Consider the following 23,735-nt stretch of genomic DNA (forward strand, 5'->3'; position numbering starts at 1 on the left):
TTTACACTAAAGTAACTTTTGTATTGTTTCTTATAAATTCCTTCTTTCTCTTGAATTGTGCATGAAGGGGCCTCACATTTCTTCTAGTCCAGTGCCTTCATTCAGGGCTGATATTTACATTACAAAGGATAGGTTCTTTACCAGAGCCTTTACTGTAGATCTTAAAAAATAGCACATTTCTACAGTGAATTTTAAGATACCATATACTTTCTATGTAACTTGTAAAGATGTTACTGTAGGGAACTTGCATTCTTCCCACCATGAGACAGTTAACTCCTGACTTGTCCCTCACTGTAAATAACTATAAATGTAAACGCAATTCCAAGACAGTCATTTTAAGGCACTGAGCTATGTGCAGCGCAGGACATTGATTCCTGCAGGAAGAGGAACACCCAATGTGAGTCACACATTCACCCCCCATGCTCTCTGCCACATGATACTTTCTTGATCATGGTCTGGGGGTGTGGAGCAGAAGATAGATGCTAAGGAGAACCTGGGAATGCACGAGAGAAGCTGTGGAGATTGGTAAGAACCGGCAAAGGCTTCAGGCAGGCTTTATAAGCATATTTACAGGGTTAAAGACATCGCTGTCTTAATGGATGGGCAGATAGGAAATCTTAGCAGAAATATACAAACAATAGAGAAATGCACTATCAGAAATGAACATTTCATTGGATGGCCTGATAGTTATCACAGTGGACTGGGTTGCTAAGCAATGCATTTGGTATCTTACGTGCATTAAAGGCATTTTGACTCACAATGGGTTTATCTGATAGAAGTAGAGGAACATCTGTATACATACCTTCCAGTTTGCTAGGCCTATAGAGGTGCATTCTGGGAGCATGGATGAATGGAAACAATCCAATTTGCAGAACCAGAAAAAAACAAGATTTTTTTTTAAAAAAAGAAGCTTTAGTAACCTGTGGGAATATGTCATGTGTATAATTGGAATTTGTATGCTGTTGGAATACTGGAAGGAAAAATGAAAGAGGAAGAAAAAAATCTGAAGAAACAGTGTTCAGAGTTTCCCCCAAATGATGGGAAACCTTTGGGATGATGAGAAACTCAGTGAGCTCAAGCAGGTTACGTACAATAGTGTCAGGTTTAGTTCCCTAATGCTAATGCCTTTGAAAGCCAAAGATAAAAGTGAAAACATTCACGGCCTGGACTGTGCTCAGCAGTTTCTGAGGACTGTACTCAGAGGGGCCTGGCAAACCGGTAACCAGCAAGCATCTTGGGGCTCCATGCTGCTGTAGAGCACTACAGTCACAGGAGGGAGGCAGTCTTCATAGCTATTCCTGCTGCTTCACCCAAAGCCTCAGCCAAGTTTTCAGTTTACTCCACCCTGAGTTGGAAGCACTTCCTGGGGTCGGGGGAGCTAGTTCCCAAGAATCACCTGAAGGTAACCTGACCCTGCTCTGTGCAGTGCCCAAGGCACATAGGGAAGAGAGTGAAGAGCTGGCTCTTGGCCTTGGCACCCTGCACCCTTTCCTTTTGCCTCAGTCCATACATTTGCCACCTCCCAGGAAGCCATTTTAATCTGTGCCACTCATGTACTTCCTAGCAATCTTGTAGTTTTTGCAGATCTGGTTCAAATCTTTAGTGAAAGAAAGAAAGAATGAAAGAATGAAAGAACGAAAGGAAGGAAGGAAGGAAGGAAGGAAGGAAGGAAAGAAAGGAAGGAAAGAAAGGAAGGAAAGAAGGAAGGAAGAAATTAAGTATCTGTGATGTGGGAGTGAGGAGAGAGGAAGACATATTGCTTACAGGGAACAGTGATATAAATTATGTATTACTTCTCAATGGAGTTCAGACACGATGCAATTATATATTTAAAGCACTGAAAAAAATTACTATTAACTCAGCATTCTCTATCCAGCACCTCTCAAGAAAAAATAATAGGACCAGTGAGACAGCTGAGCATGTAAAACACTCAATATGCAGAGCTGATAACCCAAGTTCAGTTCCCAGATTCCACAGTGGAAGCACAATAATAGTAAGACTCCCAAGAGTTGTCCCCTGACCTCCAGATGTGCACGCAGGCACACACACACACACACACACACACGTACATACACACACACACACACACATGCACACGCACACGAACACACACGATGATAAACAAACATAATAATAAAAAGTGTCCCTCATAGAAAGGATGAAATACATTTTCAAATAAAGCAAAGCTCAGAGGATTTATTATCGTTACATTAAGACCAAGGTGTATTGGTAATAGGAAACATGTTGATAAAGACAAAATATAGCTTCCCCAGCCCTTCTATTAATTTTTTAAGGGCATGTGACTATTTAATGCAAAAGTAATTACTATTATTGTCAGGTGATGCCTCCAATGTATGTGAAAATGAAATATGTGACAATATAGGGTAAAGGTAGTGGGGATAAATGGAATTATAATGTCAAGTTATTGTAAGTGGCTCAGTGATAAACTCCTGTATTAGTAGGTGGAAGTTTAAGGCCTTGGGACCCTGTCTACAAAACAAAGCAAAATCCAACATTGTTGGATTGTGAAATGGTTTGCTGTTTAGTAGACAGTTATCGCATCGGGGAGTGTAAAGTGGGCTGGTGTTCTTTCCTGTTGTTTTGTGTTTTCTTGAGATCATCTCATATAGCCAAGGCTGGCCAGAAATTTGTTCTGTACTCAAGGCCAGGCTTGAACTCTTAATCCTCTGTTCTTTATATCTCAAGTCCTGGGATTACAGGAGTGTACTACCGCACCTGGTTTAGTGTGTTATTCTTGGCAGATGGTGTGTGTTGTAGACCTTCCAACAAATACAGGCATACGCACACTACAAAGAGACACAGATGAGAAAACCAACCAAGAAAGTGAAACAGAACACTAAAGAAAAATTTCAATTAACACACCACACTAAAGGAAAGGATGAATAAAAATCAAACGACGAAAAAACAAAAATAGTATCCCCCCTCCCCCACACCTCCCTACTCCCCACCCCCATACAGGAGGACATAGTAAAGGCCAATCAGTACCTTCACCCAAGAAGTAGAGTTGATCAGACTAGGGGACAAAAAGCTCAAAGCCAAGCTCTGTGTTGCCTACATAGATAGGGTTTAAATGTAAAGACACAGAGAATAGAAAAGATGGGGGAATTACACTGTGTAAGCCAGGCATGGTGTGCACCATAACCCCAGCACTTCTGAAGTAGAGGCAGGGAGATCAGGACTTCAAATCCAGTCTCGTGGCTACATAGTAGTTCAAGGCTAGCCCAAGTGACATAAGGACCCTGTCAATGATGAAGATGATGTTAACAGCCTGCAATGCAGGTGGCAAGTAGGAGCAGATTTCCTTATTAAAGTTGGTTTCAAAGCAAGAAGTATTCCCATTTTATAACAATGAAAGGTTAACTCGAGAGAGAGGAAACCCCACCACAAATTGAATGCACCTACTACTAGAACCTCAAAATATGTGCAGTAAGAATTGACAGACTATGGGGCTGGAGAGATGGCTCAGGGGTTAAGAGAACTAGCTGCTCTTCCAGAGATCCTGAATTCAATTCCCAGCACCCACGTAATGATTCACAACTATCTGGATGGGATCTGATGCCCTCTTCTGGTATTCATGAAGACAGAGCACTTATGTACATAAATAAATAAATGTAAAAAAAAGAAGAAAACAGTTTACAGACATAAAGAGGTCTGGAGAAATAAGTACAGAGATTGAGATGTTTAGCTTCTTCTCTCACTGAGAGATACGAAAAGTCTTAACAGCACTGTCAACCAACTTGACCTAATTAACATTTATAGCACATTACACTTAAGAACTGCAGAGTGTTCCCAGAGATCAACTGTACACTGAGATTGCAAATAGCCGTAATATGTTCTGAAAGATTGAGCTCCTACAGATTTTAATTCTATTGAAATGAATAGATCCACTGAGGACAAAACAGTTCAGCATAGTTTAGGCAAAATAGAGTTAAACAATACATTTAAAATGAGTTTATATGTTCAAAGTTTCTAAATATTAAAGAACATCTAAATGATCCATGAAACAAAAACCACAAGAGAAATTAGAAAATACCTTAACTGAAGGCATAAAAATATGTAAAATTGTGAGGTGTTGTGGAGTGGGGCTTACCAGAAATGTATAGCTTTTACAATGATTTATTAGAAAGGAAGAAAGGTTTAAGATCAGTTTTCTAAGTTTCCATCTTAAGAACATAGAAGAGGATGTGGTGGGCGGGCGAGATGCCCAGTACTGTAGAATACCTACTGCCCTTCCTTCTGAAAGGCCAGCACTCAGTTCCCAGCACGATTATCAGGCATGTCACAGCCACGTCTAACCCCACCTCTGGGGGAATTAAACGCATGCAACAGCACACATGACACATAAATAAAATTAATCTTTAAGAAAAGAAAGAAAGGGGCCAGGGAGATGGCTCAGGGAGTTAAGGCCCTTGTCAAGCCTGATGACCCGAGTTCAATCCCTGGAACCCAGTCAGTGGAGGGAGAAACCAACTCCTGTGGGTTGTCATCTGACCTCCATATATGTGCTGTGCCAATAAATACAAAACTAAATGTAAAAGTATTAACGAACACAGGAAAAGGATATGTAAATCAAACCTAAAGGAGCTGAATCAGTATTTATATGACATTCCATGTTTCTCTAGCGAAGTCATTTATTTTACTGTTTCAGAGAAACTTGGAAAGGAAATATAATTAGAAGTTGGTCCTTTGAAAACAGTAATAAAGTTGACTTTTAGTATTTCTTTTATTATATTACTTGTCCCTTCCCTGTTCTCCATCTTAAACCCACCTATGTAATCTCCTTGATCTCTTTAAAGTTCATGACCTGCTTTTTCATTAATTGCTATTACATACATATACATATATACTTATATATTCCTAAATGCAACCTACTCTGTATAATGTTGCTTGTATGTATGTCTCTCTGTGTAGTCCTGGCTGTCCTGGAACTCACTCTGTAGACCAGGCTGGCCTCGAACTCAGAAATCCACCTGCCTCTCCCTCCCAAGTGCTGGGATTAAAGGCGTGCATCACCACCACCCAGCGAGAGCAGGAGCTATTATTAACAAATTTATGGAATCAATTTATGAGCATACACACACACACACACATGAAATAGACAAACTTCTTGAAAAATACAATTCACCTCAACTGACATAAAGAGAAATAGAAAATACCCCTATCTATTAGAGAAACTGAATTCATGATTTAAGACCTCCCCCCAAAGAAACTTTAGATGTGACTGCTTAGGAACAAAGAACTTGAGACTTTCCAGGCTTGGCACATGGACTCCAGCTACCTAGGGAGCTGAGGAGGGACACCGAGGCTCAGGTCCAGCACGGACAATGTAGAGGAATCCTGTCGCAAACAAAATAACACTAAGCAAAAATGACAAAGCCCCAGTCTTACATGGCATCCTTATAAAAACAGAATATGATGTATCATGAGCCTGAGACGGAAACCCAGCTATTATACAAGAAGAAAATTATAAACTGATCCTTCAGAAACATCAGTGCAAGAAATTGACAAAATATTATTAAATCTGTTCCAGCAATATATCAAAAGAATAGCGTATTAGACCAAGTATGGTTTGTCTCAAGAATGTTCAAGAACTCAAGCCAGCTCAACATTAAAAAGAAATCAAAGTCTTTCTTGATATTAACAGAATAAAGGAGAAAAATCATATGGTGGCATTCTAGGTTCAGAAAAAATATTGACAAATACAACATCCATCCACTGAAGATTGTTATAAGGGTCAAATTGGAATGTGCATTCAAAAATGTGTGGCAAATTGAAAGATGCTATATAATACAAATAATTTTCCTCCCTGTGACACCCTGAGATTTGCAGGCTATTTTCTGACAGATGCTTCTTGGCCAGGACAACACGCTCTTCAATTATTCACTGTGTGCCCTCAGAGGGAGCCTGGTGCCTTGCGCAGCACACTGTGGTGTAATAATTGCAGCTGTAAAGCCTACATCTCTGCTGATAGCTGAGGGCTTCCTGGTGCTGGACTCTGAGTATTCTGCCTGTGCTGCCTTGTTTTTACATCAGTTCCATGAGGAGGGCACTAATCTCCACTCTACAGACAAGGGACGGAGGACTAGACAGTATCGTGTCCAGCGACTGCATGTAGTGTGCAGCAGAGCCAGGAAGCCAGCATGGATTCTTCTGGAGATCTGTCTCCTTTTCTCCATTTATTTATTTATTTATTTATTTATTTATTTATTTATTTATTTATTTATTTATTGTGCATGCTTGTGAGTGTCCATGAAGACATTAGAGGGCAACTCTGGGAAATCACTTTTTTTCCTCCCACCATGGAGATCTCAGAGTCCTTCAGCTTGTCCTCAGACATCTTTGTTACGGGGTCGTCTTACTTTTTAAACTAGATACTGCTTTGTTTTCTGCACTCTTACCTAGGAAGAATTGGCTTTTGCCCTTACAGGTTTCCAGGGTGGCTTGGGGCTGGGTTTCTCTCTTCTCTCTCTCTCTCTCTCACCCTCTGGGTACTGGTGGCAGGTGCCTTTATCCTCTGAGCCATCTTACTGGCCCCATAGACACAAACACTTGAGGTAAAAAAAAATGGACCTCCATTCCTGTAACATCTTTTCTTTATTATTTTTTCCTTCTCTCTTTCAATCATTTCTTTTTCTTCCTTACCTCCTCTCCTGTTTTTTCTCCCATGCTGGGGTCTAGCTCAGGGCTAAGCTAAGCTTCACACTGAGTCCTATAACTTTTTTTTGTTTGCTTAAGAATGATAAAGTTTCATTTTATTTTTATATTTATTTTGTTTTTATATTTTTATTAGCGTACAAATAATTAGGTTTCATTATAGCATTTTTGAAACAAAAATTGTCTTGTTTTTTTTTCTTCCCCTTCTTCCTCATCTCCTTCCCCTCCCTGGTGCCCTCACCCCCTTCTGTCGCCAAGCCCCATATGAGCTTTCAAGGACTACCTCCTTTCCAATATGTCTTCTTCCCCTTGACCTCCAATCTAGTTTCATAGTCTACATTCATTCTTTTCTATTAAAGCTTGTGTTATTATTTATGTGTATAGGTGTTTTGCCTGCATGTAAGTCGTGTGCATGCCTGGTGCCCATGGGAGCCAGAAGAAGGCACCTACCTAAACACCTGGAACTGGAGTTACAGCCAGTGGTGAGGCTGCAACACAACAAGTTGTGGGTGCTGGGAATTGACTCTGGCTCTTCTGCAAGAGCAGCCAGTGCTCCTAGCACCAGGTGTCGTGACACATGCCTTTAATCCCAGCACTCAGGAGGCGGAGATAGCTGGATCTCTGTGAGTTCCAGACAAGCCTGGTCTACAAACTGAGTTCCAGGACATCCAGAGCTGTTACTCAAAGAAGCCATATCTTGGAAAACAAAAACAAAACAAGCAAAACAAGTTGGGAGACACACACACACACACACACACACACACACAATCTATCTCCATCTCCATCATCTCCATCTCTACTATGTATGTTTGCCAGGTGCTGGTAGCACACACCTTAATCCCAGCACTGGGAAGACAGAGGCAGCGGTGGATCTCTGTGAGGCTGAGGCTAGCTGAGGCTACACAAAGAAACCCTATCTTGAAAAACAAAACAAAACAAAACAAAACAAAAACAAAAACAAATGAGCAGCCGGTGCCTCTAACTGCTGAGCCACCTCTCTAATCCCTAGAGCCACTTTCTTTAATAACATGCTTTGGCGAACATTCCACAATACATAAGTATGCACAGCTTTAATTTTTCAATAATCTGCTTTTTAATGAATAATTAGTTATATGTACAACATATTTTTTTGTTGTTTGTTTTTTGTTTTTGGAGACAGGGTCTCACTATGTAGTTCTGGCTGTCCTGGAACTTGTTTTGTAGACCTGACTGGACTTGAACTCAGAGATCCACCTGCTTCTGCATCCCAAGTGCTGGAATTATGCCACTTTGCACGGCCACATACAATATATTTTTAAGTATGCACACATTTAAAATAATTAGGTTGTGCTTACTAGTGTGTATCAGCTCGTCATTTTCCTCTAGCACATGTATTAATAGTTAAAACTTACTCTTTTAACACTTTTCAGGAATAGTAGTCAGACGTAGGAAAGCACATCTCCCCCCACCACCAATAAAACAAAAATTAAGAAAAGATAAACATTTAAATGCAGTCCATTATTGGAGCTGGAGAGAGTCAGATGTAGGAAAGCACATCTCCCCCCACCACCAATAAAACAAAAATTAAGAAAAGACAAACATTTAAATGCAGTCCATTATTGGAGCTGGAGAGATGGCTCAGCAGTTAAGAACACTGGCTGCTCTTCCAGAGGACCTGGACTCTGCTCCCAGCAACCATGTGACAGCTCACAACTATCCGTAACTCCAGTTCTGGGGCATCCAGCACTGTTTTCTGGCCTCCACAAGGAACAGGCACACACACACACACACAGAGAGAGAGAGAGAGAGAGAGAGCCAAAGAACTCATAAACATATGATAAAAGTAATAATGCATCTTTAAAAACAAACAAACAAACCCGGTGCCTTGTGAACTACCATTACCCATGTTCTGAAACAATAATTCTTTCTTAATATATGCACACTGTCCCATTGAATTGCTAAACTTTGCTGTATGTATGTTTTGTAGGTGTGTGCATGCAAGTAGAAGCTAGCAGCCAACCTTAGGTGTTGTTCCTTGGGGCAACCTTCTGTTTTGTTTTTGTTGTTTTTGTTTGAAACAGGGACTCTCTATGTAGCCCAGGCTGCCCTGAAACTCTCTTTGTAGAACAGGCTGGCCTTGAACACAGAAATCTGCCTGTCTCTGCCTCCTGAGTGCTGGGATGAGAGACAGCTGTGGGTGGTGGGAAGTTTTAGGTTATGAGTCCAGCCTTTAATGGCTGAGCCATCTTTCTAGCCCATGCTTTTTGTTTTTTAATAACAGAGTCTCTCATTAGGACCTAATCTCACAGATTAGGCTATCTCGGCTAGCCAAGGATCCTGCTATCTTTACCACTGTAGTAAAAGACCACAAACAAATATGCACTACCATGCCTCGTTTTAAAAATGTGCATTCTGGGGATTGAATTTAGATCCACATTCTTGCACAGCAAACACTTTATGGGTTGAACTATAACCCCAGCCCCAGCTTGCTTCATTATATTTCACTAGGCACTTCTTGATGAATATTTAGCAGTACTGTAATAATGCTGCGAATACATTTGACTTACAAAGTACCCAGTTTTCAAGAAGCAGGAGGCATAAGATGTATGTATAAAGTTTCTATGAGAAAGACTCAAATGAGGTTACTGAACTGAGGGGTATATGAATTCTAAACATTTTAAATTTAATTTTATGTGTGTGGATGTTTTGTTTGCATGCAATGGTTGCTTGCCTGGTGCCTGTGGAGGCCAGAAGAAGGCGTAGGACTCCCTTGAGATAGACTTACGGACAGATACGAGCACCATGTGGGTACTAGGAATTGAACACCAATCCTCTGGAAGAGCAGCTGGTACTCTTCAGCACCCAGCCATCTTTCCAGCCCTGGGATATATGCATTTTTGCATTTTGGTGTGTATTACCAAACTGCCCTCAGAACATTTGTGTCAATCCATTCTCTCAGAACAGTGTGTGATGGTGCTTGTTACCCTGCATAGCACTGTTCCCAAACTCAAGGCCTCTCATTAAACACTTACTGTGTGCTTTCCGTGCGCACACAGCTCTGGGGTTTAAAATGCACTCATTGTAGCTGGATAAGGATGTGAGGGTGAATTCCCATTCCTTTGGGACTGAGAGCTTCTACTTTTTTAGAAACTGAAGCTGCAAGCTGGTGAGGTATTTAGTTTCAATTTAGCTTAATGGAAACCTGTTAGTGAGTTTTAAAATAAGGACCAAGACAAGTGGAATGATAAACACAGTCCTTTGGGCCTTAGGAAAGAGCAAACAGTATCTGTGGGTTTGCATGCTATAAAGACCCCCTCTTTCCAAGAACAACCATGTTGCAGCATTGAGTTTTGCAGTGACATGTGAACTGTTGAAGATTGCCCTTCCCAGAGTGGGTGCTTCCTAGTAGGCAAAGGCCCATCCAGACTCAGCCAGGCATGGCCCCAGGCAGAGCAGGTAACACACACAGGAGTGTGTTGCTGCCAGCCACCATATCAGACAGGCTCCACACTCTGCTTTCTGTTTATCCGTTCACTGAATCCTCACAACAAACCTGATTGCCCGAGAGGGAATTGCTATAAGGCATGTTTTAAAGACAAAGACCCTGAGGTTTGGAGAAGACAAATATTTCTCCTAGAGTCAGAGTCATGGAATTAACCTGCAACATGGTGGACATTCAAGCTAAGGTTGACTTCATAGCCCACACTTTGTCTCCATGGTTCCATCTAATTGAGCTCCCATTTAAAAATTATAAGGGATGAATTACTTTCTTTTTCTCTTCCTCCTCTTCTTCCTTCTCCTCTTCTTCTTCCTCTTCCTCCTCCTCCTCCTCTTCCCTTTCCCTTCCCCCTTTCTCCTACTCCTCCTTTTTTTGGGTCAGGTTTTTACTGTATAGCCCTGGCTGGCCTGGAACTCAGACCAGGCTGGCCTTGGACTCAGAGAGACCTGGCTGCCCCTGCCTCCTGAGGGTGAAGATTACAGGCATGTGATTTTACTCCTTTTTTATTTTTAATTTTTGTTTTACTTTATTTTTACTCTTTTTTACCTACTTATTTTTCGCGGCTAAAGACTTAAGAATTTTTAAATTTCAGACGGTGGTGGCTCACACCTTTAATTCCAGCATTTGAGAGTCAGGGGCAGGCAGATCTCTTGAGTTTGAGGCTAGCCTGGTCTGCAGAGCAGTTCCAGCACATCCAGGGCTACTCAGAGGAACCCTGTCTTGAGAAGCAAAACAGCAATAACAGCAACATTTTAAATTAACCTCTTTACCCTAAATTATGCCCAGGGACACCTAGGCTACTTATACTGTACCAAAGCAGTCAGAAAACAAATGAATCCTAAGTGCTGGTAAACGCACAGTAGGTGGTGATAATAATCATCACTTACAGTGACCAGGAAGTTTGTTTTCAATGTATCCTTGCATTGTGAACATCATTTATGTGAACTGTTCTCAAGGGCCTTGTTTTTTAAAATGAGAATCATTTCACCTGCTTTGTAGGGAGCCCCTGAGGAGTAGTGCGGTGACTGCCTCGCGCTCTGCAGAGTGCTTGCCCTGTGAGTTCTCACTAACCAGCTAAGGATGAGGATGTGGTCAGCTGCCTTCTTCCTGCTCGTCCCTTTTTTGTGCCAAGTGAACAGATCTTTTGGTTCCTTGCTGCTATAATGAGGAGGTCTAATTAGCCGTCTTCCCTCTCAGTTGTGTCCACAGCTCTGGAAACTGTTGTCCTTTCTCTGGCTTCCTCAAGTACCCCAGGCCACACTGGGGCTACACCGGAGGATGAACTGGTGGGATGGTACTGGAAGCTATATGAAGCCAAGAAATATATTTTAAGGGTTTATTATTATTAATTATATGTATATGTGTACTTGCATGTGGATGCGGGTGCCCACAGGGGTCAGAGACATTGGATGCCTCTGGATTTGGAGTTTCAGGCAGTTGTAAACTACTTAATGCAGATGCTGGGAATCAAACTCAGGTCCCCTGGAAGACCTGTCTAGGACTGATCTTAAACTAAAGATCATGTAAGTACATGCTGAGCTGTTCAGTTCAGGTGATCCAGTACTGTGCCTGAGGAAAAAGCTGGTGGTATGCAGAGAAGCAGCATCTTTGTTTGTTTGTTTGTTTGCTTGCTTGCTTGCTTGCTTGCTTTGAGACGGGGTCTCTACATAGCCCAGGATGTTCTGGAGCTTACTATGTAGATCAGGTTGGCCTTGAACTCACAGAGATCACCTCCCTCTGCCTCCCAAGAGCTGGGAATCAAAGGCATGGACCACCCTGCCTGCTGAAAGGCAGCATCTTAACCAGGGAGGCTGGCCTGACAGAAGAGTGTTAATTGTGGCCAGCCCTCGTGGTTGGTGTTGAGGTAAGGGAACAAGATGCTTGGTGTAGAGCAGAAAAGTCAGGTGACTTAGGAAATGGGACACATAACATGGAGAAAGAGAGAGATTTTTTTTCTTTTTACAGAAATTATTAAATATATGTCAGACTACAAGACAACACTGCATTGTCTTTTTTGGTGACAAACGATGTTTGGATAGGAATGTAATCTAAGTGACTGAGTGTGACTATGGGTAGGAAGGGTTTGGGGTCATGGCAGAAGGCTTGAACTGGTTCTCCTAACAGTGAGGAGTTCTTGGAGACTTCAAATCAAGAGAGTGACATGATCAGATTTACATTTTAGAAGGCTATAGCGACTACAAGTATGGTCTCAAATTGTGTTCATCTGGGATCAGCTGCTCTGTCTCTCTGAATCTTGATTTCCTTATCTGTAAAGGAGGGATAATGATCCCATAGGCTGATTATAAATATTAAATTCGGCAACATACACACATCAATTAATGGATGGCTATTTCCAAAGCAAATATCCACTAACTTAAAATGGTGTTAATGATATACTGGAGTTATGAGAAGTAATATATGGTATTAATGAGAAACTGGAGACAGGGAAACCAAATGTAGTTAGGCAATAAGAATAGGAGAATGTTCAACTGTGAAGGCCCTCAGGCTGGGACATCTGACTTAGCACTAACACCAGAGTTCTGTTGCCTGCCACAGTGAGCTAGGTAGGCTTCTTCCTGTCTCACTCTGTAGAGCTTCAGTTGACCATACAGAACAGCCTGCCCATGGGAAGAGGGCCTTTGATCAAAAGCGAAAGAATAGTAGGCCTCTTGTGCTGGAATTTCTAAGCCACCTCCCATATGTACTGCAGTATTATGATTCTTCTTATAGAGCTGTCTCCTTTTGTAAACCAGAAGAAACAATAGAGTGTCTAATTAAAGCCTAATTGGGTCCTTAATCTCACAACAGCCAGTGCTTTTGTGGTAATAGGAAGCAGAAGGGAGCCTGCTCAGAGTGAGGGCAGGAAGAGTAGGGGAAGGCAGGAGAAAAGTAGGAGAGGAGTTAGCTGGAGCAGAGGCTAGGTGAGTGGGTTTTGATTAGGCAGAACTGTCAGAGCAGGTAGGAAAAAAGAGCTGATGTTTCTGGCAGAAGAAACAATAAAAGCAAACATGGAGAGGCAGGAAGGCCCAGGCCAAGCTAGGAGCTAAGAGTAGCCTTGAGACATTGCACCTCAAAATCCTGCTGTAGGAAGGTAGGAGAGGTTGTGAAGGAGACGTGGGGGCAGACTGATGGAGTGCTGAGGGCCTAGGGAAGGAGCCTGGGCTTTCTTCTTCTGTGGTTTGATGCCTTCTGGAAGCAACCATCAAAAGCTTTTCAGGAATTCAGGCTTGTCTGTCTCAGGCGTCTCCTTCTGGAAGACCAAGGGCCCAGAGTGGCAGCTTGACATTCAATCTCCTTTGCCATGGTTGGGAAGTCTGGGCTGTAGCTGATTTCATTGGCCTGTTTTGCATTTATTATAGTGTGGCTTTTATAGTGTGTTAATTGAAATATTTCCAACTGCCAAAAGCAATCACACTCAAAGTGCCTTGTCAGTTCTTTCATTGCCAGATAAATGTTTTACAGACACTTTCAGGGCAATAGTAACTAGACACATTCACGGGGCAGTGGTAACTAGACACATCCACGGGGCAGTGGTAACTAGACACATCCACGGGGCAGTGGTGGCTATACATCCACAGGGTACTGGTGCCTGGGTCTAATTTCTACTTAAGGCTGGTGGTTTGACTGGGGACTGGCCCTTCAGTGCTCTGTTGTGGTGCTTCCATCCACTTACCTTAGAGATCAGAGGGTCTTCAAAGGAAAGCTCACCGGGCCTAGCTTCAGAGATGGGTTCCTATTTCTGGAAACCTTGGCAACCTAGCTGGAATGGAATCCTGCTGTCTGCCCTCCCAGCCAGAATCCCAGCCCAGGCTGAGATGTGCTTTTTCCCTACAACCCCTCTCTCCTTCTCACCGTGCAGCCCTTCCCCAGGGACCCTGCCGTGGTAGGAGCTGGGGCTCTGCTCTCTCCATCCTCTCTCTTATGTGCTAGATCTTTCTTTGATGAAACATTTTACTTTGGGTCATTGTTCTTTTCTTATCTGATGTTTTCTCCTTAAAAAAAAAAAAAATCTCAGGCTAGAGAGGTGTCTCAGTGGTTAAGAGTCCTTGCCACTCTTCCAGAGGACATGAATTTAGTTCCCATCACCCATATGGGGTAGCTCACCTGTAACTCCAGGTCAGAGATTCCTGTGTTGTTTTCTGACTTCTGCAAGCACACACACACATGTGACATACATATATAATACACACATACACATGCACATATATATATATATAAATATATAAATATATATATATATGCACATACACATAAATAAAAATAAAATTTAAAAACATTACCCAGACAATCTTGTTCTGTTGATACTAAGCTGAGAAATGGTCTCAACAAAGGGGCATCTTTGTTGTGTATCCCAGGTGGGGAAGGTACCACCCATATACTCCTAGAGCACTCTGGCACAGAGCTAGCTTTCAAAAGAATGTATGCTAAATGAGTGAATGAGGGATGGGCATTGATACCACTCCCCTGTCCTCCATGGACAAGTAAACCTGGACAGGAACCTCTTTTTCTTTGTCATTGTCCCACTGTTTAGGGTAGTACACAATCAATAAATAAATACTCCACAAATGCTTATCAATTTGAGTTGAGCATGTTGCTTATATTAGACAGTTTCTGTCCTGTAACACTGAAGGCAGTATTTGAAGAAAGAGGCGTTGGTGTTGTTGTTGTTATAGTTATTGGTGGTGGTGATGTTTTGGTTTGTTTCTCTGTGTAGCCCTGGCTGTCCTGAAACTCACTCTGTAGACCAGGCTGGCCTCTACTCAGAGATCTGCCTGCCTCTTCTGCCTCCCAAGGGCTGGGATTAAAGGCATGCCTTACCACTGGTTAGCTAGGAAAGAGATTTATTTTAGTTCACAGTTCTGGAGAGACTTGGAGCATTGCTCCTGCCTCAGATCTGCTGATGTGAGGACCACATGTCAGAGCTAACACAGGAGGAAAGGTAAACATCTTGAGTCAGAAGCAAAGAGAGAAGGAGGTGCCGGGCTTGACCCCATTATAAGCATTCTCTCTGAGAACTACCAAGTTCCAGGTTACAGCACGACTTTAATGCCTCCTGAAGGCATGTCCCCAGTATCCCAAGGGCTTCCCACTGGAATCCATCTCTTAAAGATACTATTGCTTTCCAGTGCCCAACCTGGGGACCAGGCCTGCAACATGTGAACTTTGGGAAGACATTCAAACTCTATGCTCTTGGAAATATGACATTTAATTGTTTTTAATTTAGTTGTCTATGGGTATTTTGTCTGCATGCATCTCTGTGTACCATGTGTGAGCCTGGTACACTTAGAGGTCAGAAGAGGTGCTGGATCCCCTGGAACTAGAGTTTCAGATGTCTGTAAGTCTCCATTGTGGGTGCTGGGAATCAAACTGAGGTTCTCTAGAAGAGCAACCAGGGCTCTTAACCAGTGGGCCATCTCTCCACTACCACTACTCCACCACCTGAACATGCTAACATTTAGAATTGGAGGTTATCCTGTTCCATTCTGTACCTTTCAACAAGGAGACTGAAGCCTAGAGAGGAAATGTTTTCCCAAGATTATCCTCACCAATAACGTTGATGAAAATCCTTAATCTAGTCTGTAAATCATCTGCTTCAGTTTTTTAAAGTCAATGTTTGAGCATCCCAGGTACTGGGAATATAGTAACATTCCAACCAAATAAACATCTACTCATAGTGGTTTATATTATCCCAAACAAGTGTTTGTGACTATTAGGTGGCTTTGAAATGACTGTATTGCCCAGTTCAGTGCTGAGCACTTCATATGTTCTCTAGTTTCTTGCCTCTATCTCATGGTACTAAGAGTAGAGTGTAAGCCGGGCGGTGGTGGCGCAGGCCTTTAATCCCAGCACTTGGGAGGTAGAGACAGACGGAGTTCGAGGCCAGCCTGGTCTACAGAGTGAGTTCCAGGACAGCCAGGGCTATACAGAGAAAACCTGTCTCAAAAAACAAAAACAAAAACAAAAACAAACAAACAAACAAACAGAGTAGGGTGTATAACACCATGCCTGTTTGTTTTGCATTTGTTGGTTTGTTTGATTTATTTTTTTTTTGACACCTCACTATGTATTCCTGGCTGGCCTAGAACTCACGATCTATATCAACTCACAAAGATAGCCCCCCCTTTTTTTGCCTCTTGAGTGCTGGGATCAAAGGTGCTACTATGTTCTGTTTGTATGCGATTGCACACACACACACACACACACACACACACACACACACCACAACACTTATATGGAAAGTCAGAGGACAAGTTTCCAGAGACTCTTCTCTCTTTCTATCCTGGGGATTCTAGGGATTAAATTCATGTCTCTAGGCTTATAAACAAGCGCCTTTACCCACTGAGCCGTTGCTGTGGCCCACCAATCCTAGATTGATGTGGTATTAGGAGGTGAATCAGTTTCATGCATAGCATTCAGCATTGTACCAACAAAGCTACACCCTCAGATCTTAGCATATACTCTAAAATATTGGTTGAACTGGTTACAAGTAAGAAATTCCCACTGCTAGGTTTTCCTGGATTACTCGTCATAGATTAGCTGTGGTGGCCCCAGAACGGTTTCCGAGAGTTGGGAGAGCTCAAAGCCCTGTGCTACAAAGTCTTTGGGTGGAGCTTCCTGGTGGCATAATTCATGCTATATTCCTCATTGTTTCTCTTGTGACTCACCTTCTGTTTTTATTTTCTCTTTAGAGTGTCAGTGTGACCAGAGGAGCCAGGAAACGAGTAAGTGCTGAGACCTCCAGTCACCCCACAAGATGCTAATGGCATTTTTTTCTACAGAAAATATTACATATGCATTTTTTAGAAGATTTGAGCAAGCTAGAAGAACCTTAGACTTAGGCTTATGCTGCTCCCTCAGGATGACCTTTCATTTAACATGTGATGTTTTATCTTCCCAGATATTTTTATATATGTACAAAAGTATATATATATTTAAATGTAATAAACAGTTTATGACCTGTTTTTCACATAAATATTTAGAGTACCTTTTATTGCTAATAGACTTTATTATATCATTTGAAATTATTTCATAATATTTAACCATATGTCCCTTAAGGCTATACCATAATGTGTTCCATTATGCCTCCCTTCAGAGGAAACACATGGACATTTGTTCTTTTCCCTACTATGACCAACCTTCTGGCGGGCCATCACATACCCGTATCTCTCTGGACGTGTCTTTGGTTACTTTCTTCTTATAAATTTTTGCATATAAAAGTTGAGTCCAAAAATATTAACAGTTATTAGGCTTGGGTAGATATTCCCACATTACCCTTTAGAAAGGCTATGCCCGTTCCTGGAAGCCCACCTTCCTCACTGAATGGTCTTGTGTTCTAGTTTTATTGTAGAAGAAAAAAGTACTGCTTTGTTCTGAATGTCTTGATTGTTAGTAAAGATGAACACATCAAATACCCCATGACCACTTTGGCAAGGTATTTAACTCTATCAAACAATGCAGAACTTCAATCCTTGACCTTTTTTTGGTTTAAAGGAGCAAAGTACAAGACAGTATTTGTTTTACAAGTCTTTTTTAAAAAAAGTAATCTTGATGTGGCAGATTGGAAGGCCAAATACAAATTTGGGTAGCAGTGGTTGGTGAACAAGCTTGGTCTCCAGCTGTCTAAGCACTTTGCATAAAGCCCTTGGCAGCTAATCATGGACAAAGCTTCTAGGGTTTGTGGCAGGCCAGTTCTTGCTTCCGACAAAGGTCCACCACAGCATTTAAGGTGAGCCCTAATCCCAGGACGGAGGTGGCTATGATCTTCCAGGCACTGAGACCCCTGGCATCAACAGGTCCTTTGGAATCTTCCATGAGTGGTCTGTCTGTTAGACATTTTGTATTCTGTGCACAAAAGACAGAACTTGGCTGCAGGGAGGACTTGTGAATCAGGGGTTCCTGCAGCATCAGGTGCTTGTCCAAGCAGAGCGGCGCTCCTGACCCTGTTGTGTTTTTTGTTCAGGATGAAGATTCAGGGACTGAAGTGGGAGAAGGAACTGATGAATGGGCCCAATCCAAAGCCACTGTGCGACCCCCTGACCAGCTGGAGCTGACTGATGCGGTGAGTAAGCAGCTTCCTACCCCTGTTCTTCTTGTCTCGTCCTGCTTCAGAGAGGGGTCTTCCGCCAGGCGGTGGTGGTGCATGCCTTTAATCCCAGCACTTGGGAGGCAGAGGCAGGCGGATTTCTGAGTTTGAGGCCAGCCTGGTCTACAGAGTGAGTTCCAAGACAGCCAAGGCTATACAGAGAAACCCTGTCTCAACCCCCCCCAAAAAAAAAGAAAAAAAGAGAGGGGTCTTCCTTAGTGCCAATTAGAAGCCTATACAAAGCTTACAGGTGCCTAGGGCCCTAAGTCTCAGAAATAATGGGAAGGAGGGCGGGCTTTATGCATGATGCTTTTGATGTTTCTCTCCATCAGGAGTTAAAGGAAGAGTTCACTCGGATCCTGACAGCCAACAACCCACATGCACCCCAGAATATTGTCAGGTACAGCTTCAAAGTAAGTTATCACCTCCTGGGCAGGACCTTGGTATCTGTTTGAAGCAACACTGATTGAGCATATTGTAAAAGCTCCTGGCTGTTTTACAGGTGATCACTTGTAAACTGAGGTCCTTGGCCAGAACTCTGGGGTTTTACAAGGAGGGTTCCAGAGATGTTTGAGGCTTTTTAAAATTTTGGGACATTTTATTTGGTGTGTGTGTGTGTGTGTGTGTGTGTGTGTGTGTGTGAGAGAGAGAGAGAGAGAGAGAGAGAGAGAGAGAGAGAGAGAGAGAGAGAGAGAGAGGAGAGACAGGGGAAGAAGAGGCAGAATTACAGAGTGTGTAAAAATTAGAGGTCAGAGGACAACTTTCCAGAGTTGCTTCTCTTTCCACCCTGTTGAGCCAGGGGATCAAACTGAGGTTGTCAGTCTTGAAGTGTTTCCCTCGCCCATCCGCTAAGCCATCTCCCAAGTCCTTTTGAATTTTCTTAGTGAATCTCCCTAGAAGTTTTGCTGATTGTAAAGCCTTCAGTACCCTGAGGAGTTTTTCTCTTGTAGCACTGGGGACTGAATCCAATAAGCCTAGAGCTTTGCGCACGCTGATCAAGCGCTCTGCCACTGAGCTACACCCCAACTTTTGTTTCACACCCCCAGTGTAGTTTTGTTTTCAAGAATATTGAATCATTTGGTTGGAAAAATGCCTTTCCAATATATAGGGCACATTTTCCACCAACACAAGCAGTTAGATCTTTAGAAGCTTAGCTTTTTCTCCAGCCAAAACCTGGGTACAGAGTCCTCTCTGAAAGAGATGTCGGCCTCATATCCTACACAGGATCCTTCCATCTGAGAGGAATTCCAGCAGGCTCTGGGCAAAGAGTCTCTTGACATGACAGGCAGGCAGGCAGGTAGGTGACTCCCAGGGCCATCCTTTAGTAACCATGGTGGGAGCAAGTTCTTAGTAGACACGTCCCCAGCAAATTTATCAGAGACAACACTGTCTTATCCCACAGCAGGGTTAGCTCCTGTAAGGACTGAAGAGAATTCCAGAGTACTTTGGAGCTAAAGTGGAAGTCATGCCTCTGCTTCCTGTTTCACTTTGGGGCTTTCTCTGTTCCATTCCGAGTGTGTGCCAGTGTCAGATCCTATATAAGGTATTTTTACATAGAATATCACAGACAACCCTCATGGTTCTTTGATATAGAAACTATTTGAAAAGAAGTGATTCTTTGTTAGATTCTGATATTAAATTACATAAAATGAGTGAGAAATGTCACACAACCTGTGTTAGAGGCAAGATTTGAACTAATTTGTCTAACTCCTAAGCAAGATCATATTGCTTCTTTAAATAATTTTGCCAGGTGTAGTGGCTCACACCTGTGATGGCAGCACTTGAGAGGGAGACAGAAGCAGGCAGATCACTAAGACCCTGAGGCCAGCCTAGGATACATCCACATGGCAGACCCTGTCTCCGAAAACAAAACAAAACAACATTTTATACACACACACACACACACACACACACACACACACACGAGTGGAAGAGCTTTGAAGATATAATAGAGACACATAGTACACACTTCAAAATATTCAAAAATAACCTTCCTCTGTCCCTTGTCCTTTTCCAGAAAGAGGACACGTGGCCTTTTATTTATTTAAATTTTAATTTTTGAGACAGGGTCTCCCCATACAACCCAAGCTGACCTGGAATCCATGATCCTGGAGTGTTCTGGGCTTACCCATGTGTGTTGCCAATGCTTGCAATGTTTGACTCCTTTGTTTTAGAGATGGCTTTGTGGGGGTACAGTTTACATGCCCCAATCCACCCATTTAAAACTTACAACGATGGCTCTTAGCTAGTCACAGATGATACAATGCTCAATACAATTCATTTCCAGACTCTCAGCCTCATGGTTTCATAGAGAAAATCTCATGTAACCCGAGCTGACCTGACTTAGTCCTCCTGCCTTTGCTCCTGAGTACTAGGGTTAGAGGTGTGGACCACCGTGCCAGTCTTAGAACACTCTATTTTCCCCACGGGAAGCTCCATTCCTCAAACTGTTACCACTCAACCCTCCATCTCTCCTAGCCCTGGAAGCACTGTTTTTGTTTTGTTTGTTTGTTTGTTTTTTATCTAGATTTGCCTATTCAAGGCATGTCTGGTGATGGATCCTAACTTTGTAGTCTTGTGTGGCTGGCTTCTCTCATTCTCCATGACATTTTCAGTTCTTCCATGTTATAGCATAAGTCAATACCTTACGTCTTCTCATTGCCAAAGAATACTTGATGCTATGAACGTGCAGCGCTTCCTTTATCTGTCATCAATTGATGAACTTTTGGATTGTTTGGTCTTTGGGCAATTCTCATTAATGCTGCCATGAACATCTGTGTGTGTCTTTGTGAAAACTCTCACGACCACACTGCTTCATATTCAGATTGTGTAGTCAGCCCTCCACAAAGATGTTGAAGCAAATCCTGACGTGTTTCTCAAAAGATGCTAATCAAGAGTTTTGCTAATGGCCTCCCTTGAGCAGCTTACAGAGGTTGGAGGGGAGCTGCCTTGGGGGGAGTTACCCTGAAGTCATGGTAGACTGTGGCACAACTTCCTGTCTTGACATTAGGAAGAGGGGCCCTCTGGGACTCAGTGGGCTGGCTGTAGCACGAGCACTGCAGGCCAGGTGCTACCTCTCAGTTTCCATGTCCTCTTCTTGCTCTTCCTCCGAATTGCCAGCTGCCTCCCAGGAAGCCTCACCTTGCTTAACGCTTCCAGTGTCTCTTTGGCCTGTCACAGTCTCCCACATAGCCTGACTCTATCTTGTTGGTCCTGGAAGGTTCCGTTTTAGATTCTAAAGCTGCTACTTCCACCACCAATGTGCTAATGAGAATCTGAATCCCATCCCTAAATTGAAGAGGAAGTTTCCCAGGCAGCTGTTGAGGATGGGATGGAGGTGAAGTCTTAAAGCAAACTTCATGGATCGTTCACTCTCATGGGGCCTCAATCGTACTTGTAGTGACTGTCTTATTGAGTGTTGATACTGATTATGTGTTAGGTGTCACGTTAATGGACTACTCTTGTTGTTGTCAATACTTAGACTCTCTTACAAACTAGATACCATTATTTTATTTGATAGAAGAAGAAACTAGGGCCTAAAGGGTTACGATAAGGTCATGACAACAATAATGAGCACACTAAGGAACTGAGCCCAGTTCTGCCACCAAACACCATCCCCCATCCATCTGAGTTACTGAGAGGAATGGCTTCACAGTGGCTTCTAAAGGCAGAGCTTTCCAATTGATTTTGGATTGTCATAGTGGACTTCCCAGCCCTCCCAGTTCACGAGGGGCTGCTATAGAAAGAACCTATGGGCCGGTCTCCTCTGGTATGACTTTTATGTTTTTAAATCTCAGGATGCCATACAGATATCATTATCTTCCACATGATGCAAAATGGTTGAACAGAACTGTTTTAAAAGAAGGAAGGGGGCCTCTGGTTTCCAACACCATTTTCATAGTTGCTAGGAGGCTAATCAACGAGATGTTACAGGAACTCCAGACCATAGGCTCTGTAAAAGCAGGAACTGTGTCTTTTCTTGCTCAGATTTATATCCTGGGCACCTAGAAAATAGTTGGCACATTGTAGCTGCTCAAAAAATATTTGTTAAATGAACAAATACGGTTTCTTGGGCTTGGAGCCCAGCCCTGCTTCTCCTCTGCTATGTGACCTGGACAAGTGCCAAACCTAAACTTCTCTGGACCTCTGTGGTCCTCTTGGATAGAAGTCGAGGCATTAGAGATTTGTTTGTCTCTGATGTTCTCTTCCCTCTGACATCCATTAAAGTGGCATGGTGGTGATGCCGTGCCAGGTGTGTTGGATGATTATGTCTGACCTGCTCCAGGTCTGTGGTGAGGCAGGTGAACCGGGATTCCTAAACGTGGATGTAGGAGACAAGGCACCTGAGCTAGTGATCTGTAAATGTATGCTGTTTCAGGCTGAAAGCAGAAGATATTTAAAAATAAGTCTCTGAGGCTGGGCATGGTAGTTTGTACCTTTAATCTCAGTGCTTGAGAGGCAGAGCCAGGCAGCTCTCTGGGTTTAAGGCCAGTCTGGCCCACACAGGGCATTCCAGGCCTCTGTGGGCTATGTAGTGAGACTGGATCTCAAAAAACGTGATTTTTTAAAACAGTCTTTGATGAGAGTTTTAAAGAAACTTATTTTATTTGTTTTTTTTTAAAGCAAAAATGCAGTGAAAAAATCATGTTAATCAAGGATTAGTATTCGTTCCTTAATAAAGGTGACCTGGGGGCTGTAGAGTCACCGTTCTCAACCTGTGGGTCTTGACCCCTTTGGGGGTCAATCGATTCTTTCATAGGATTGCCTGAGACCATTGGAAAACACGGCTATTTACATTAGAATTCATAACAGTAGCAAATTTACAGTTATGAAATAGCAACAAAAATAATTTTATGATTGGGGGGTCACCACAACACGAGGAACTGTGTTAAAGGGTTGCAGCATCAGGAAGGTTGAGGACCACTGCTTTAGAGAACTAAAGAAGGCCACATTCTGACACCATCCCTTGCTGGAATCACCTGTCTGATTTAAGCACTTTCTTTTCAGGAAGGCACATATAAACTTATTGGTTTTGTGAACCAAATGGCAGTTCACTTCAGCCAGGTGGGGAACCTGATACCCAAAGACTCAGATGAAGGCCGTCGACAACACTACCGTGATGAGCTGGTGGCAGGTAGGACTGAGGGCCAGTCTAAGGCTGCAGCCCAAGCCTGGCTCTCTGAGGAGGAGCTGATCCCTCCAGAGCTTTGCAGGGTCTCTACTTCCACGATGTCCAACAGCCAGCTGTCCTGGACAGGCCTGGGAGCTAACCTAGGTCAGGGGGAGCCCAAGGGACAAACAGTCTGAAAGACATTAAGACAGTGACTGAGCAGGCGTGGACCCTGAACTCATCAACCATATCCTGTCAAGGTTCACAGGAGTCTGTCAAGGTGGTGACTTCAGACACAGAAAACCTTGAAGAAGAGGAAGAACCCAAAGAAGGAGAAGCAGAAGCTGGGAGCCAAACGGACGTACCTGCTGCAGCTGAGGTGGGCATGG

At 42.9% G+C, this 23,735-nt stretch overlaps 1 protein-coding gene across 1 annotated transcript in view; it reads left to right on the top strand.

Moving 5' to 3' along the window:
• The window catches only part of Dnai1 (dynein axonemal intermediate chain 1), a 66,828-nt gene that overhangs the window by 7,621 nt on the left and 35,472 nt on the right, over nucleotides 1-23,735 (top strand). Inside the window, exons 2-6 of the mRNA XM_028779107.1 lie at nucleotides 16,843-16,875; nucleotides 18,114-18,212; nucleotides 18,569-18,649; nucleotides 23,244-23,370; nucleotides 23,607-23,725. Coding sequence (XP_028634940.1) covers nucleotides 16,843-16,875; nucleotides 18,114-18,212; nucleotides 18,569-18,649; nucleotides 23,244-23,370; nucleotides 23,607-23,725 — 459 coding nt within the window. The remainder of the gene's footprint in view (nucleotides 1-16,842; nucleotides 16,876-18,113; nucleotides 18,213-18,568; nucleotides 18,650-23,243; nucleotides 23,371-23,606; nucleotides 23,726-23,735) is intronic.

Source organism: Grammomys surdaster, unplaced genomic scaffold (genome assembly GCF_004785775.1).
Source record: "Grammomys surdaster isolate TR1022 unplaced genomic scaffold, NIH_TR_1.0 344, whole genome shotgun sequence".
Classification (NCBI taxonomy): Eukaryota; Metazoa; Chordata; class Mammalia; order Rodentia; family Muridae; genus Grammomys; species Grammomys surdaster.